General features: G+C 43.9%; 1 protein-coding gene across 1 annotated transcript in view; it reads left to right on the top strand.

The window, feature by feature from the left end:
• The first annotated feature begins 888 nt into the window (after positions 1-888).
• LOC135533147 (ADP-ribosylation factor-like protein 6) overlaps positions 889-14523 on the top strand; it is a 14549-nt gene continuing 914 nt past the window's right edge. Inside the window, exons 1-6 of the mRNA XM_064960556.1 lie at positions 889-2463; positions 3084-3152; positions 3571-3665; positions 10783-10912; positions 11700-11755; positions 13610-14523. The exon at positions 13610-14523 is cut by the window's right edge and continues 914 nt beyond it. Coding sequence (XP_064816628.1) covers positions 2396-2463; positions 3084-3152; positions 3571-3665; positions 10783-10912; positions 11700-11755; positions 13610-13635 — 444 coding nt within the window. The 5' untranslated portion in view covers positions 889-2395 and the 3' untranslated portion in view covers positions 13636-14523. The remainder of the gene's footprint in view (positions 2464-3083; positions 3153-3570; positions 3666-10782; positions 10913-11699; positions 11756-13609) is intronic.

Raw genomic sequence — 14523 nt, 5'->3', positions numbered from 1 at the left:
CTCTCTCTCTCTGCATCAACCACTTCCTGTCCACTCCAAACGTCTTGGAGGTCATCTATCCCTGATATCCCTCAACCCTGGTCTTCTTCTTCTCTCTCTGCACCAACCACTTCCTGTCCACTCCAAACATCTTGGAGATAGTCCAGAGGTTTCTAGTTGTTCCTGATGGTTTCTGATCTTGGAAAAGGCACCATGGCCAGATACACAACTGTAGTTTGTAAATCTGAACCAAACAAAACAATGGAAGGTTAATTTAACAGTTAAATAAGACATTTACTTAATAATTCCTGAAATCTATTATCTTGTTGTAGGTCACTAAGTTATGTTGCCGCTTTGGAAATTGGCCACTGGTGGGAACTTACACATAATTGTCAATAACTTAATAATACTTAAACGTAATGGTTTAGTGTACAATCAGCTACGGATAGAACGACCAGATTAATTAATAGAAACATTAAACAGCAGAAATGGGGGGTTTTCCCCTCTTGAACTCAAGTGGCCTTAATCAGTACGGTTACCCTAATCTATTCCTGTTTAATTAACCACTCCTAATCTATTCCTGTTTAATTAACCACTCCTAATCTATTCCTGTTTAATTAACCACTACTAATGTATTCCTTAATTAACCACTCCTAATCTATTCCTGTTTAATTAACCACTACTAATGTATTCCTTAATTAACCACTCCTAATCTATTCCTGTTTAATTAACCACTCCTAATCTATTCCTTAATTAACCACTCCTAATCTATTCCTGTTTAATTAACCACTCCTAATCTATTCCTGTTTAATTAACCACTCCCAATCTATTCCTGTTTAATTAACCACTCCTAATCTATTCCTGTTTAATTAACCACTACTAATCTATTCCTGTTTAATTAACCACTCCTAATCTATTCCTGTTTAATTAACCACTACTAATCTATTCCTGTTTAATTAACCACTCCTAATCTATTCCTGTTTAATTAACCACTCCTAATCTATTCCTGTTTAATTAACCACTCCCAATCTATTCCTTAATTAACCACTCCTAATCTATTCCTGTTTAATTAACCACTCCTAATGTAATTAACCACTACTAATGTATTCCTGTTTAATTAACCACTCCTAATCTATTCCTGTGTAACTAACCACTACTTTTTATTTATTTATTTATTAATATATATTTTTATTTAACCAGGTAGGCCAGTTGAGAACAAGTTCTCATTTACAACTGCGACCCAGACCAAGATAAAGCAAAGCAGTGCAACATGAACAACACAGAGTTACACATGGAATAAAACAAACATACAGTCAACAACACAGAGTTACACATGGAATAAAACAAACATACAGTCAACAACACAGAGTGACACATGGAATAAAACAAACATACAGTCAACAACACAGTGTGACACATGGAATAAAACAAACATACAGTCAACAACACAGAGTTACACATGGAATAAAACAAACATACAGTCAATAATACAGTAGAAAAAATCTACAGTGTGTGCAAATGTAGTAAGATTAGGGAGGTAAGGCAATCAATAGGCCATAGTGGCGAAGTAATTACAATTTAGCAATTAAACACTGGACTGAATGGTAAATGTGCAGAAGATGAATGTGCAAGTAGAGATACTGGGGTGCAAAGGAGCAAAAAAACAAACAATATGGGGATGAGGTAGTTGGATGGCTATTTACAGATGGGCTGTGTACAGGTGCAGTGATCTGTAAACTGTTCTGACAGCTTGTGCTTAAAGCTAGAGAGGGAGATATGACTCCAAATGTTTGCAATTCGTTCCAGTCATTGGCAGCAGAGAACTGGAAGGAAAGGCGGCCAAAGTAGGTGTTGGCTTTGGGGATGACCAGTGAGATATACCTGCTGGAGCGTGTGCTATGGGTGGGTGCTGCTATGGTGACCAGTAAGCTGAGATAAGGCGGAGCTTTACCTAGCAGAGACTTGTAGATGACCTGGAGCCAGTGGGTTTGGCGACGAATATGGAGTGAGGGCCAGCCAATGAGAGCATACAGGTTGCAGTGGTGGGTCGTATATGGGGCTTTGGTGACAAAACGGATGGCACTGTGATAGACTGCATCCAATTTGCTGAGTAGAATATTGGAAGCTATTTTGTAAATGACATCGCCGAAGTCAAGGATTGGTAGGATGGTCAGTTTTATGAGGGTATGTTTGGCAGCATGAGTGAAGGATGCTTTGTTGCGAAATAGGAAGCCAATTCTAGATTTAATTTTGGATTGGAGATGTTTAATATGAGTCTGAAGGAGAGTTTACAGTTCTTACCAGACACCAAGATATTTGTAGTTGTCCACATATTCTAAGTCAGAGCCGTCCAGAGTAGTGACACCAATCTAATCTATTCCTGTGTAATTAACCACTACTAATCTATTCCTGTGTCATGCAGGCCCAGACACAAGACATCGTCCCGACCATTGGCTTCAGCATCGAGAAGTTCAAGACATCAAGGTAATCAATACGACAATAATGGATGACTGTACGTTGGTCAGATGTTCTGAACTATACCCTGAAGGTTGTTGGGGAACGTTGTCTGAACGTTACCACTACGATGTCCTTGAATGAGTCCCAAATGGCATCGCATTTCCAATATAGTGCACTACTTTTCTCTCCAGTCTTCTTTATTCTCCTCTTCTCTCCAGTCTTCTAAATTCTCATCTTCTCTCCAGTCTCTAAATCCTCCTCTTCTCTCCAGTTTTCTATATTCTCATCTTCTCTCCAGTCTCTAAATCCTCCTCTTCTCTCCAGTTTTCTATATTCTCCTCTTCTCTCCAGTCTTCTAAATCCTCCTCTTCTCTCCAGTCTTCTAAATCATCCTCTTCTCTCCGTTCTTCTTTACTCTCCTCTTCTCTCCAGTCTTCTGTACTCTCCTCTTCTCTCCAGTCTTCTATACTCTCCTCTTCTCTCCAGTCTTCTATATTCTCCTCTTCTCTCCAGTCTCTAAATCCTTCTCTTCTCTCCAGTCTTCTAAATCCTCCTCTTCTCTCCGTTCTTCTTTACTCTCCTCTTCTCTCCAGTCTTCTATACTCTCCTCTTCTCTCCAGTCTTCTAAATCCTCCTCTTCTCTCCAGTCTCTCCTTCACAGTGTTCGACATGTCTGGCCAAGGGCGATACAGAAACCTCTGGGAACATTACTACAAGTGAGTCTGTTCAGACACACACACACACACACACACACACACACACACACACACACACACACACACACACACACACACACACACACACACACACACACACACACACACACACAGTCACACACACACAGTCACCCACACACTCAAACATACATACACACGCACACACACACACACACACACACACACACACACACACACACACACACACACACACACACACACACACACACACACACACACACACACACACACACACACACACACATATATACACACACATATATACACACACACACAGTGACAAACGCGCTTACACACACACTCACATACTGACACACACACTGAGACACACACACACACACACGGTAGATAGTACTGACAGTGAATCATGTTGACCCTTGCCCCATCTCTCCCCCAGGGAGGGTCAAGCCATCATCTTTGTGGTGGACAGTGGAGACAAGTTGAGGATGGTGGTCGCTAAAGAGGAACTGGACACCCTGCTCAACCACCCAGGTGAATCATCCCCCTCATTATACACTCCTCAACCACCCAGGTGAATCATCCTCCTCATTATACACTCCTGAACCACCCAGGTGAATCATCCTCCTCATTATACACTCCTCAACCACCCAGGTGAATCATCCCCCTCATTATACACTCCTGAACCACCCAGGTGAATCATCCTCCTCATTATACACTCCTGAACCACCCGGGTGAATCATCCTCCTCATTATACACTCCTGAACCACCCGGGTGAATCATCCTCCTCATTATACACTCCTCAACACTCCTCAACCACCCAGGTGAATCATCCCCCTCATTATACACTCCTCAACCACCCAGGTGAATCATCCACCTCATTATACACTCCTGAACCACCCAGGTGAATCATCCCCCTCATTATACACTCCTGAACCACCCAGGTGAATCATCCCCCTCATTATACACTCCTGAACCACCCAGGTGAATCATCCCCCTCATTATACACTCCTGAACCACCCAGGTGAATCATCCCCCTCATTATACACTCCTGAACCACCCAGGTGAATCATCCCCCTCATTATACACTCCTCAACCACCCAGGTGAATCATCCACCTCATTATACACTCCTGAACCACCCAGGTGAATCATCCTCCTCATTATACACTCCTGAACCACCCAGGTGAATCATCCCCCTCATTATACACTCCTCAACCACCCAGGTGAATCATCCCCTCATTATACACTCCTCAACCACCCAGGTGAATCATCCTCCTCATTATACACTCCTGAACCACCCAGGTGAATCATCCTCCTCATTATACACTCCTGAACCACCCAGAATCATCCCCCTCATTATACACTCCTGAACCACCCAGGTGAATCATCCCCCTCATTATACACTCCTGAACCACCCAGGTGAATCATCCTCCTCATTATACACTCCTGAACCACCCAGGTGAATCATCCTCCTCATTATACACTCCTGAACCACCCAGGTGAATCATCCCCTCATTATACACTCCTGAACCACCCAGGTGAGTCATCCCCCTCATTATACACTCCTTATCATCCCCCTCATTATACACTGAACCAGGTGAATCATCCCCCTCATTATACACTCCTGAACCACCCAGGTGAATCATCCCCCTCATTATATACTCCTGAACCACCCAGGTGAATCATCCCCCTCATTATACACTCCTGAACCACCCAGGTGAATCGTCCTCCTCATTATACACTCCTCAACCACCCGGGTGAATCATCCTCCTCATTATACACTCCTGAACCACCCAGGTGAATCATCCTCCTCATTATACACTCCTGAACCACCCAGGTGAATCATCCCCCTCATTATACACTCCTGAACCACCCAGGTAAATCATCCTCCTCATTATACACTCCTGAACCACCCAGGTGAATCATCCCCCTCATTATACACTCCTGAACCACCCAGGTGAATCATCCTCCCTCATTATACACTCCTGAACCACCCAGGTGAATCATCCTCCTCATTATACACTCCTGAACCACCCAGGTGAATCATCCCCCTCATTATACACTCCTGAACCACCCAGGTGAATCATCCCCCTCATTATACACTCCTCAACCACCCAGGTGAATCATCTTCCTCATTATACACTCCTGAACCACCCAGGTGAATCATCCCCCTCATTATACACTCCTGAACCACCCAGGTGAATCATCCCCTCATTATACACTCCTGAACCACCCAGGTGAATCATCCTCCTCATTATACACTCCTGAACCACCCAGGTGAATCATCCCCTCATTATACACTCCTGAACCACCCAGGTGAATCATCCTCCTCATTATACACTCCTGAACCACCCAGGTGAATCATCCCCCTCATTATACACTCCTGAACCACCCAGGTGAATCATCCCCCTCATTATACACTCCTGAACCACCCAGGTGAATCATCCTCCTCATTATACACTCCTGAACCACCCAGGTGAATCATCCCCCTCATTATACACTCCTGAACCACCCAGGTGAATCATCCTCCTCATTATACACTCCTGAACCACCCAGGTGAATCATCCTCCTCATTATACACTCCTGAACCACCCAGGTGAATCATCCTCCTCATTATACACTCCTGAACCACCCAGGTGAATCATCTCCCTCATTATACACTCCTGAACCACACAAATGCAACTTATTTTGTGACTTGTGAAACACATGTTGACTCCTTCAGGCCATTACAACGGGCTTGAATACTTATTGACTCAAGACATTTCAGCGTTTCATTTTTAAAATTAAATTCGTAAACATATCTAAAAACATAATTCCACTTTAACATTAGGGGGTATTGTGTGTAGGTCAGTGACCCCCCCCCCAAAAAATCTGAATTGATTCCATTTTTAATACCACCCTGTAACACAACATTCTGAATGTTTGTGTCCCTGATTCTAAGCACCGACAGATCCCCTTGATTCTAACCTTGTCTCTGTAGACGTAAAGGACCCCCTGATTCTAACCTTGTCTCTGTAGACGTAAAGCACCCCCTGATTCTAACCTTGTCTCTGTAGACGTAAAGCACCCCCTGATTCTAACCTTGTCTCTGTAGACGTAAAGCACCCCTGATTCTAACCTTGTCTCTGTAGATGTAGAGCACCCCTGATTCTAAAGACACACCCCTGATTCTAACTGATTCTAACCTGGTCTCTGTAGACGTAAAGCACCCCTGATTCTAACCTTGTCTCTGTAGACGTAAAGCACCCCCTGATTCTAACCTTGTCTCTGTGAGCACCCCTGATTCTAACCTTGTCTCTGTAGATGTAGAGCACCCCCTGATTCTAACCTTGTCTCTGTAAAGCACCCCTGATTCTAACCTTGTCTCTGTAGATGTAGAGCACCCCCTGATTCTAACCTTGTCTCTGTGTAAAGCACCCCTGATTCTAACCTGGTCTCTGTAGACGTAAAGCACCCCCTGATTCTAACCTTGTCTCTGTAGCACCGCCTGATTCTAACCTTGTCTCTGTAGACACCCCCTGATTCTAACCTTGTCTCTGTAGATGTAGAGCACCCCTGATTCTAACCTTGTCTCTGTAGATGTAAGCACCCCCTGATTCTAACCTTGTCTCTGTAGACGTAAAACACCCCTTGATTCTAACCTTGTCTCTGTGTAAAGCACCCTGATTCTAACCTTGTCTCTGTAGACGTAAAGCACCCCCTGATTCTAACCTTGTCTCTGTAGACGTAAAGCACCCCCTGATTCTAACCTTGTCTCTGTAGACGTAAAGCACCCCCTGATTCTAACCTTGTCTCTGTAGACGTAAAGCACCCCTGATTCTAACCTTGTCTCTGTAGACTAAAGCACCCCTGATTCTAACCTTGTCTCTGTAGACGTAAAGCACCCCCTGATTCTAAGCGTAAAGCACCCCCTGATTCTAACCTGGTCTCTGTAGACGTAAAGCACCCCCTGATTCTAACCTTGTCTCTGTAGATGTAGAGCACCCCTGATTCTAACCTTGTCTCTGTAGACGTAAAGCACCCCCTGATTCTAATCTTGTCTCTGTCGACGTAAAGCACCCCTGATTCTAACCTGGTCTCTGTAGACGTAAAGCACCCCTGATTCTAACCTTGTCTCTGTAGATGTAGAGCACCCCCTGATTCTAACCTTGTCTCTGTAGACGTAAAGCACCCCCTGATTCTAACCTTGTCTCTGTAGACGTAAAGCACCCCCTGATTCTAACCTTGTCTCTGTAGATGTAGAGCACCCCTGATTCTAACCTTGTCTCTGTAGACGTAAAGCACCCCTGATTCTAACCTTGTCTCTGTAGACGTAAAGCACCCCTGATTCTAACCTTGTCTCTGTAGACGTAAAGCACCCCTGATTCTAACCTTGTCTCTGTCGACGTAAAGCACCCCCTGATTCTAACCTTGTCTCTGTCAACGTAAAGCACCCTCTGATTCTAACCTTGTCTCTGTAGACGTAAAGCACCCCCTGATTCTAACCTTGTCTCTGTAGACGTAAAGCACCCCCTGATTCTAACCTTGTCTCTGTAGACGTAAAGCACCCCCTGATTCTAACCTTGTCTCTGTAGACGTAAAGCACCCCTGATTCTAACCTTGTCTCTGTAGACGTAAAACACCCCCTGATTCTAACCTTGTCTCTGTAGACGTAAAACACCCCCTGATTCTAACCTTGTCTCTGTAGATGTAGAGCACCCCTGATTCTAACCTTGTCTCTGTAGACGTAAAGCACCCCCTGATTCTAACCTTGTCTCTGTAGACGTAAAGCACCCCTGATTCTAACCTTGTCTCTGTAGACGTAAAGCACCCCTGATTCTAACCTTGTCTCTGTAGACGTAAAGCACCCCTGATTCTAACCTTGTCTCTGTAGATGTAGAGCACCCCTGATTCTAACCTTGTCTCTGTAGATGTAGAGCACCCCCTGATTCTAACCTTGTCTCTGTAGACGTAAAGCACCCCCTGATTCTAACCTTGTCTCTGTAGATGTAGAGCACCCCTGATTCTAACCTTGTCTCTGTAGACGTAAAGCACCCCCTGATTCTAACCTGGTCTCTGTAGACGTAAAGCACCCCTGATTCTAACCTTGTCTCTGTAGCACACCGCCTGATTCTAACCTTGTCTCTGTAGACGTAAAGCACCCCTGATTCTAACCTTGTCTCTGTAGATGTAGAGCACCCCTGATTCTAACCTTGTCTCTGTAGATGTAAACACCCCCTGATTCTAACCTTGTCTCTGTAGACGTAAAACACCCCCTGATTCTAACCTTGTCTCTGTAGACGTAAAGCACCCCCTGATTCTAACCTTGTCTCTGTAGACGTAAAGCACCCCTGATTCTAACCTTGTCTCTGTAGACGTAAAGCACCCCTGATTCTAACCTTGTCTCTGTAGACGTAAAGCACCCCCTGATTCTAACCTTGTCTCTGTAGACGTAAAGCACCCCTGATTCTAACCTTGTCTCTGTAGACGTAAAGCACCCCCTGATTCTAACCTTGTCTCTGTAGACGTAAAGCACCCCCTGATTCTAATCTTGTCTCTGTCGACGTAAAGCACCCCCTGATTCTAACCTGGTCTCTGTAGCACCCCCTGATTCTAACCTTGTCTCTGTAGATGTAGAGCACCCCCTGATTCTAACCTTGTCTCTGTAAAGCACCCCTGATTCTAATCTTGTCTCTGTCGACGTAAAGCACCCCCTGATTCTAACCTTGTCTCTGTAGACGTAAAGCACCCCTGATTCTAACCTTGTCTCTGTCTCTGATTCTAACCTTGTCTCTGTAGACGTAAAGCACCCCTGACCTTGTCTCTGTAACCCCTGATTCTAACCTTGTCTCTGTAGATGTAGAGCACCCCCTGATTCTAACCTTGTCTCTGTAGACGTAAAGCACCCCTGATTCTAACCTTGTCTCTGTAGACGTAAAGCACCCCCTGATTCTAACCTTGTCTCTGTAGACGTAAAGCACCCCCTGATTCTAACCTTGTCTCTGTCGCGTAAAGCACCCCTGATTCTAACCTTGTCTCTGTCAACGTAAAGCACCCTCTGATTCTAACCTTGTCTCTGTAGACGTAAAGCACCCCCTGATTCTAACCTTGTCTCTGTAGACGTAAAGCACCCCCTGATTCTAACCTTGTCTCTGTAGACGTAAAGCACCCCCTGATTCTAACCTTGTCTCTGTAGACGTAAAGCACCCCCTGATTCTAACCTTGTCTCTGTAGACGTAAAACACCCCCTGATTCTAACCTTGTCTCTGTAGACGTAAAACACCCCTGATTCTAACCTTGTCTCTGTAGATGTAGAGCACCCCTGATTCTAACCTTGTCTCTGTAGACGTAAAGCACCCCCTGATTCTAACCTTGTCTCTGTAGACGTAAAGCACCCCTGATTCTAACCTTGTCTCTGTAGACGTAAGCACCGCCTGATTCTAACCTTGTCTCTGTAGACGTAAAGCACCCCCTGATTCTAACCTTGTCTCTGTAGATGTAGAGCACCCCCTGATTCTAACCTTGTCTCTGTAGATGTAGAGCACCCCCTGATTCTAACCTTGTCTCTGTAGACGTAAAGCACCCCCTGATTCTAACCTTGTCTCTGTAGACGTAAAGCACCGCCTGATTCTAACCTTGTCTCTGTAGACGTAAAGCACCCCTGATTCTAACCTTGTCTCTGTAGATGTAGAGCACCCCTGATTCTAACCTTGTCTCTGTAGACGTAAAACACCCCTTGATTCTAACCTTGTCTCTGTAGACGTAAAGCACCCCCTGATTCTAACCTTGTCTCTGTAGACGTAAAGCACCCCCTGATTCTAACCTTGTCTCTGTAGACGTAAAGCACCCCCTGATTCTAACCTTGTCTCTGTAGACGTAAAGCACCCCCTGATTCTAACCTTGTCTCTGTAGACGTAAAGCACCCTCTGATTCTAACCTTGTCTCTGTAGACGTAAAGCACCCCCTGATTCTAACCTTGTCTCTGTAGACGTAAAGCACCCCCTGATTCTAATCTTGTCTCTGTCGACGTAAAGCACCCCCTGATTCTAACCTGGTCTCTGTAGACGTAAAGCACCCCCTGATTCTAACCTTGTCTCTGTAGATGTAGAGCACCCCCTGATTCTAACCTTGTCTCTGTAGACGTAAAGCACCCCCTGATTCTAATCTTGTCTCTGTCGACGTAAAGCACCCCCTGATTCTAACCTGGTCTCTGTAGACGTAAAGCACCCCCTGATTCTAACCTTGTCTCTGTAGATGTAGAGCACCCCCTGATTCTAACCTTGTCTCTGTAGACGTAAAGCACCCCCTGATTCTAACCTTGTCTCTGTAGACGTAAAGCACCCCCTGATTCTAACCTTGTCTCTGTAGATGTAGAGCACCCCCTGATTCTAACCTTGTCTCTGTAGACGTAAAGCACCCCTGATTCTAACCTTGTCTCTGTAGACGTAAAGCACCCCCTGATTCTAACCTTGTCTCTGTAGACGTAAAGCACCCCCTGATTCTAACCTTGTCTCTGTCGACGTAAAGCACCCCCTGATTCTAACCTTGTCTCTGTCAACGTAAAGCACCCTCTGATTCTAACCTTGTCTCTGTAGACGTAAAACACCCCCTGATTCTAACCTTGTCTCTGTAGACGTAAAGCACCCCCTGATTCTAACCGTGTCTCTGTAGACGTAAAGCACCGACGGATCCCCCTGCTGTTCTTCGCCAACAAGATGGACGTGAGAGACGCCCTGTCTTCAGTCAAGGTCTCCCAGCTCCTCTGTCTGGAGAACATCAAGGACAAGCCCTGGCACATCTGGTAGATTACTGCACCTTTACATAGCCCACCGATAATTTAGCCCAAACAACTACCTCTTTCCCTACTGTATTTAATTTATTTATTTTACTCCTTTGCACCCCATTATTTCTCTCTACTTTGCACATTCTTCCATTGCAAATCTACCATTCCAGTGTTTTACTTGCTATATTGTATTTACTTTGCCACCATGGCCTTTTTTTGCCTTTACCTCCCTTATCTCACCTCATTTGCTCACATCGTATATAGACTTGTTTATACTGTATTATTGACTGTATGTTTGTCTTGCTCCATGTGTAACTCTGTGTCGTTGTTTATTCCATGTGTAACTCTGTGTCGTTGTTTACTCCATGTGTAACTCTGTGTTGTTGTTTACTCCATGTGTAACTCTGTGTTGTTGTTTACTCCATGTGTAACACTGTGTCGTTGTATGTGTCGAACTGCTTTGCTTTATCCTGGACAGGTCGCAATTGTAAATGAGAACTTGTTCTCAACTTGCCAACCTAGTTAAATAAAGGTGAAATATATATAAATAAATAAAGGTGAAATGAATAAAACATTTAAAAGATAGCTGAGTTATAAAACACCCAGAATCCATCTTGGCACACATTTCACGTTTCTAGACCAGCACCACAACGATTCAGTCCGTTACATTAGATTTCATCGGGTCTGTTTTTTCAGTCCAACATCCAGAACAGGCCTTTTTGGTTATATGACGAAACGTTGCCTTTTCTAATCGTTGTTGAACCGCTGGTTTTCACTGACCTGCTCTCTTTTGTGTCTGTTTCAGTGCCAGCGATGCTGTAAAAGGAGAAGGTTTACCGGAAGGCGTCGATTGGCTGCAAGGTGCGGCAGACTCTCTCTCTCTCTCTCTCGTGGTTTCAGCACCACTAAATGTGTTTGATTTGATTTTTCTCCATAGTTATGTGATATGTAGAAACTAATGGCTTCATTTATATTTAATTATTTCTATTTGACTTCCGTCTGTAGATGAAATGTCACTGTGAGTATTTGACGTCATTAGTGTTTAGTGTAGTAGACTGGCAGTAGAACCCCATAATGAACCTCTAGTCCACGTCATTAGTGTTTAGTGTAGTAGTCTGGCAGTAGAACCCCATAATGAACCTCTAGTCCACGTCATTAGTGTTTAGTGTAGTAGTCTGGCAGTAGAACCCCATAATGAACCTCTAGTCCACGTCATTAGTGTTTAGTGTAGTAGACTGGCAGTAGAACCCCATAATGAACCTCTAGTCCACGTCATCAGTGTAGTAGACTGGCAGTAGAACCCCGTAATGGACCTCTAGTCCACGTCATTAGTGTTTAGTGTAGTAGACTGGCAGTAGAACCCCATAATGAACCTCTAGTCCACGTCATTAGTGTAGTAGACTGGCAGTAGAACCCCGTAATGAACCTCTAGTCCACGTCATTAGTGTTTAGTGTAGTAGACTGGCAGTAGAACCCCGTAATGAACCTCTAGTCCACGTCATTAGTGTTTAGTGTTGTAGACTGGCAGTAGAACCCCGTAATGAACCTCTAGTCCACGTCATTAGTGTAGTAGACTGGCAGTAGAACCCCATAATGAACCTCTAGTCCACATCATTAGTGTTTAGTGTAGTAGACTGGCAGTAGAACCCCTTAATGAACCTCTAGTCCACGTCATTAGTGTTTAGTGTAGTAGACTGGCAGTAGAACCCCGTAATGAACCTCTAGTCCACGTCATTAGTGTTTAGTGTAGTAGACTGGCAGTAGAACCCCATAATGAACCTTTAGTCCACGTCATTACTGTTTAGTGTAGTAGACTGGCAGTAGAACCCCATAATGAACCTCTAGTCCACGTCATTAGTGTTTAGTGTAGTAGTCTGGCAGTAGAACCCCATAATGAACCTTTAGTCCACGTCATTAGTGTTTAGTGTAGTAGTCTGGCAGTAGAACCCCATAATGAACCTTTAGTCCACGTCATTAGTGTTTAGTGTAGTAGACTGGCAGTAGAACCCATAATGAACCTTTAGTCCACGTCATTAGTGTAGTAGTCTGGCAGTAGAACCCCATAATGAACCTCTAGTCCACGTCATTAGTGTTTAGTGTAGTAGACTGGCAGTAGAACCCCGTAATGAACCTCTAGTCCACGTCATTAGTGTTTAGTGTAGTAGACTGGCAGTAGAACCCCATAATGAACCTCTAGTCCACGTCGTTAGTGTAGTAGACTGGCAGTAGAACCCCATAATGAACCTCTAGTCCACGTCATTAGTGTAGTAGACTGGCAGTAGAACCCCATAATGAACCTCTAGTCCACGTCATTAGTGTTTAGTGTAGTAGTCTGGCAGTAGAACCCCTTAATGAACCTCTAGTCCACGTCATTAGTGTTTAGTGTAGTAGACTGGCAGTAGAACCCCGTAATGAACCTCTAGTCCACGTCATTAGTGTTTAGTGTAGTAGTCTGGCAGTAGAACCCCGTAATGAACCTCTAGTCCACGTCATTAGTGTTTAGTGTAGTAGACTGGCAGTAGAACCCCGTAATGAACCTCTAGTCCACGTCATTCCAGTCATCTGCCTTGGTCACCTTTCTCCCTCTGTCACGTGTCTCTAGATCTCTATAAACCTTCCACTGTTCATAGCTCTTCTTATGACCTCTTATAACCCTCCCCTTCTTAGAGAACAATTTGAGATCTGAATTTTCCTCCGTTTGTTGTTTTAATCCAGATCAAATTAGAACGATGAGAACCTGAGAGGTTGAGAGAACGACGACGCGACGTGGAGGGGGGTGAGGAGGGGGGGAATGCCATCGTCTGGGTGTCGTCATGGCAACACTGGAGTCCTTCGGGCGTTGACCCCCCCAATGGTGTAAATTCTCAACATGACTCCTACCACCACCCAACCACACACACACACACATGCCTCAGAAGAGTTGGAGCCAGCTATGACCTTCCGACCTTTAAAGATCAGCCAGTCTGGATGGAGGACGAGCCTTTCCAACGGTCCCTGGAAATAGATAGTCTTTTCTCCAGATAAATCACTCATCTTCCCAACAGTTTCTCTTTTCACCCTCATTTCAAATGACCCACTCCCAATAAACCAGTTTGAAATTGAGTTTTGTTTTGTTTTGGACTGATATTCTACAGTAATGTTTTGGACTGATATTCTACAGTAATGTTTTGGACTGATATTCTACAGTAATGTTTTGGACTGATATATTACAGTAATGTTTTGGACTGATATATTACAGTAATGTTTTGGACTGATATTCTACAGTAATGTTTTGGACTGATATTCTACAGTAATGTTTTGGACTGATATATTACAGTAATATTTTGGACTGATATATTACAGTAATGTTATGGACTGATATATTACAGTAATGTTTTGGACTGATATTCTACAGTAATGTTATGGACTGATATTCTACAGTAATGTTTTGGACTGATATTCTACAGTAATGTTTTGGACTGATATATTACAGTAATGTTTTGGACTGATATATTACAGTAATGTTTTGGACTGATATTCTACAGTAATGTTTTGGACTGATATATTACAGTAATGTTATGGACTGATATATTACAGTAATGTTATGGACTGATATATTACAGTAATGTTTTGGACTGATATTCTACAGT

Source organism: Oncorhynchus masou, unplaced genomic scaffold, assembly GCF_036934945.1.
Source record: "Oncorhynchus masou masou isolate Uvic2021 unplaced genomic scaffold, UVic_Omas_1.1 unplaced_scaffold_2248, whole genome shotgun sequence".
Lineage (NCBI taxonomy): Eukaryota > Metazoa > Chordata > Actinopteri > Salmoniformes > Salmonidae > Oncorhynchus > Oncorhynchus masou.
The sequence above is the reverse complement of the archived record's forward strand: the minus strand, read 5'-3'. Positions and strand labels throughout refer to the sequence as shown.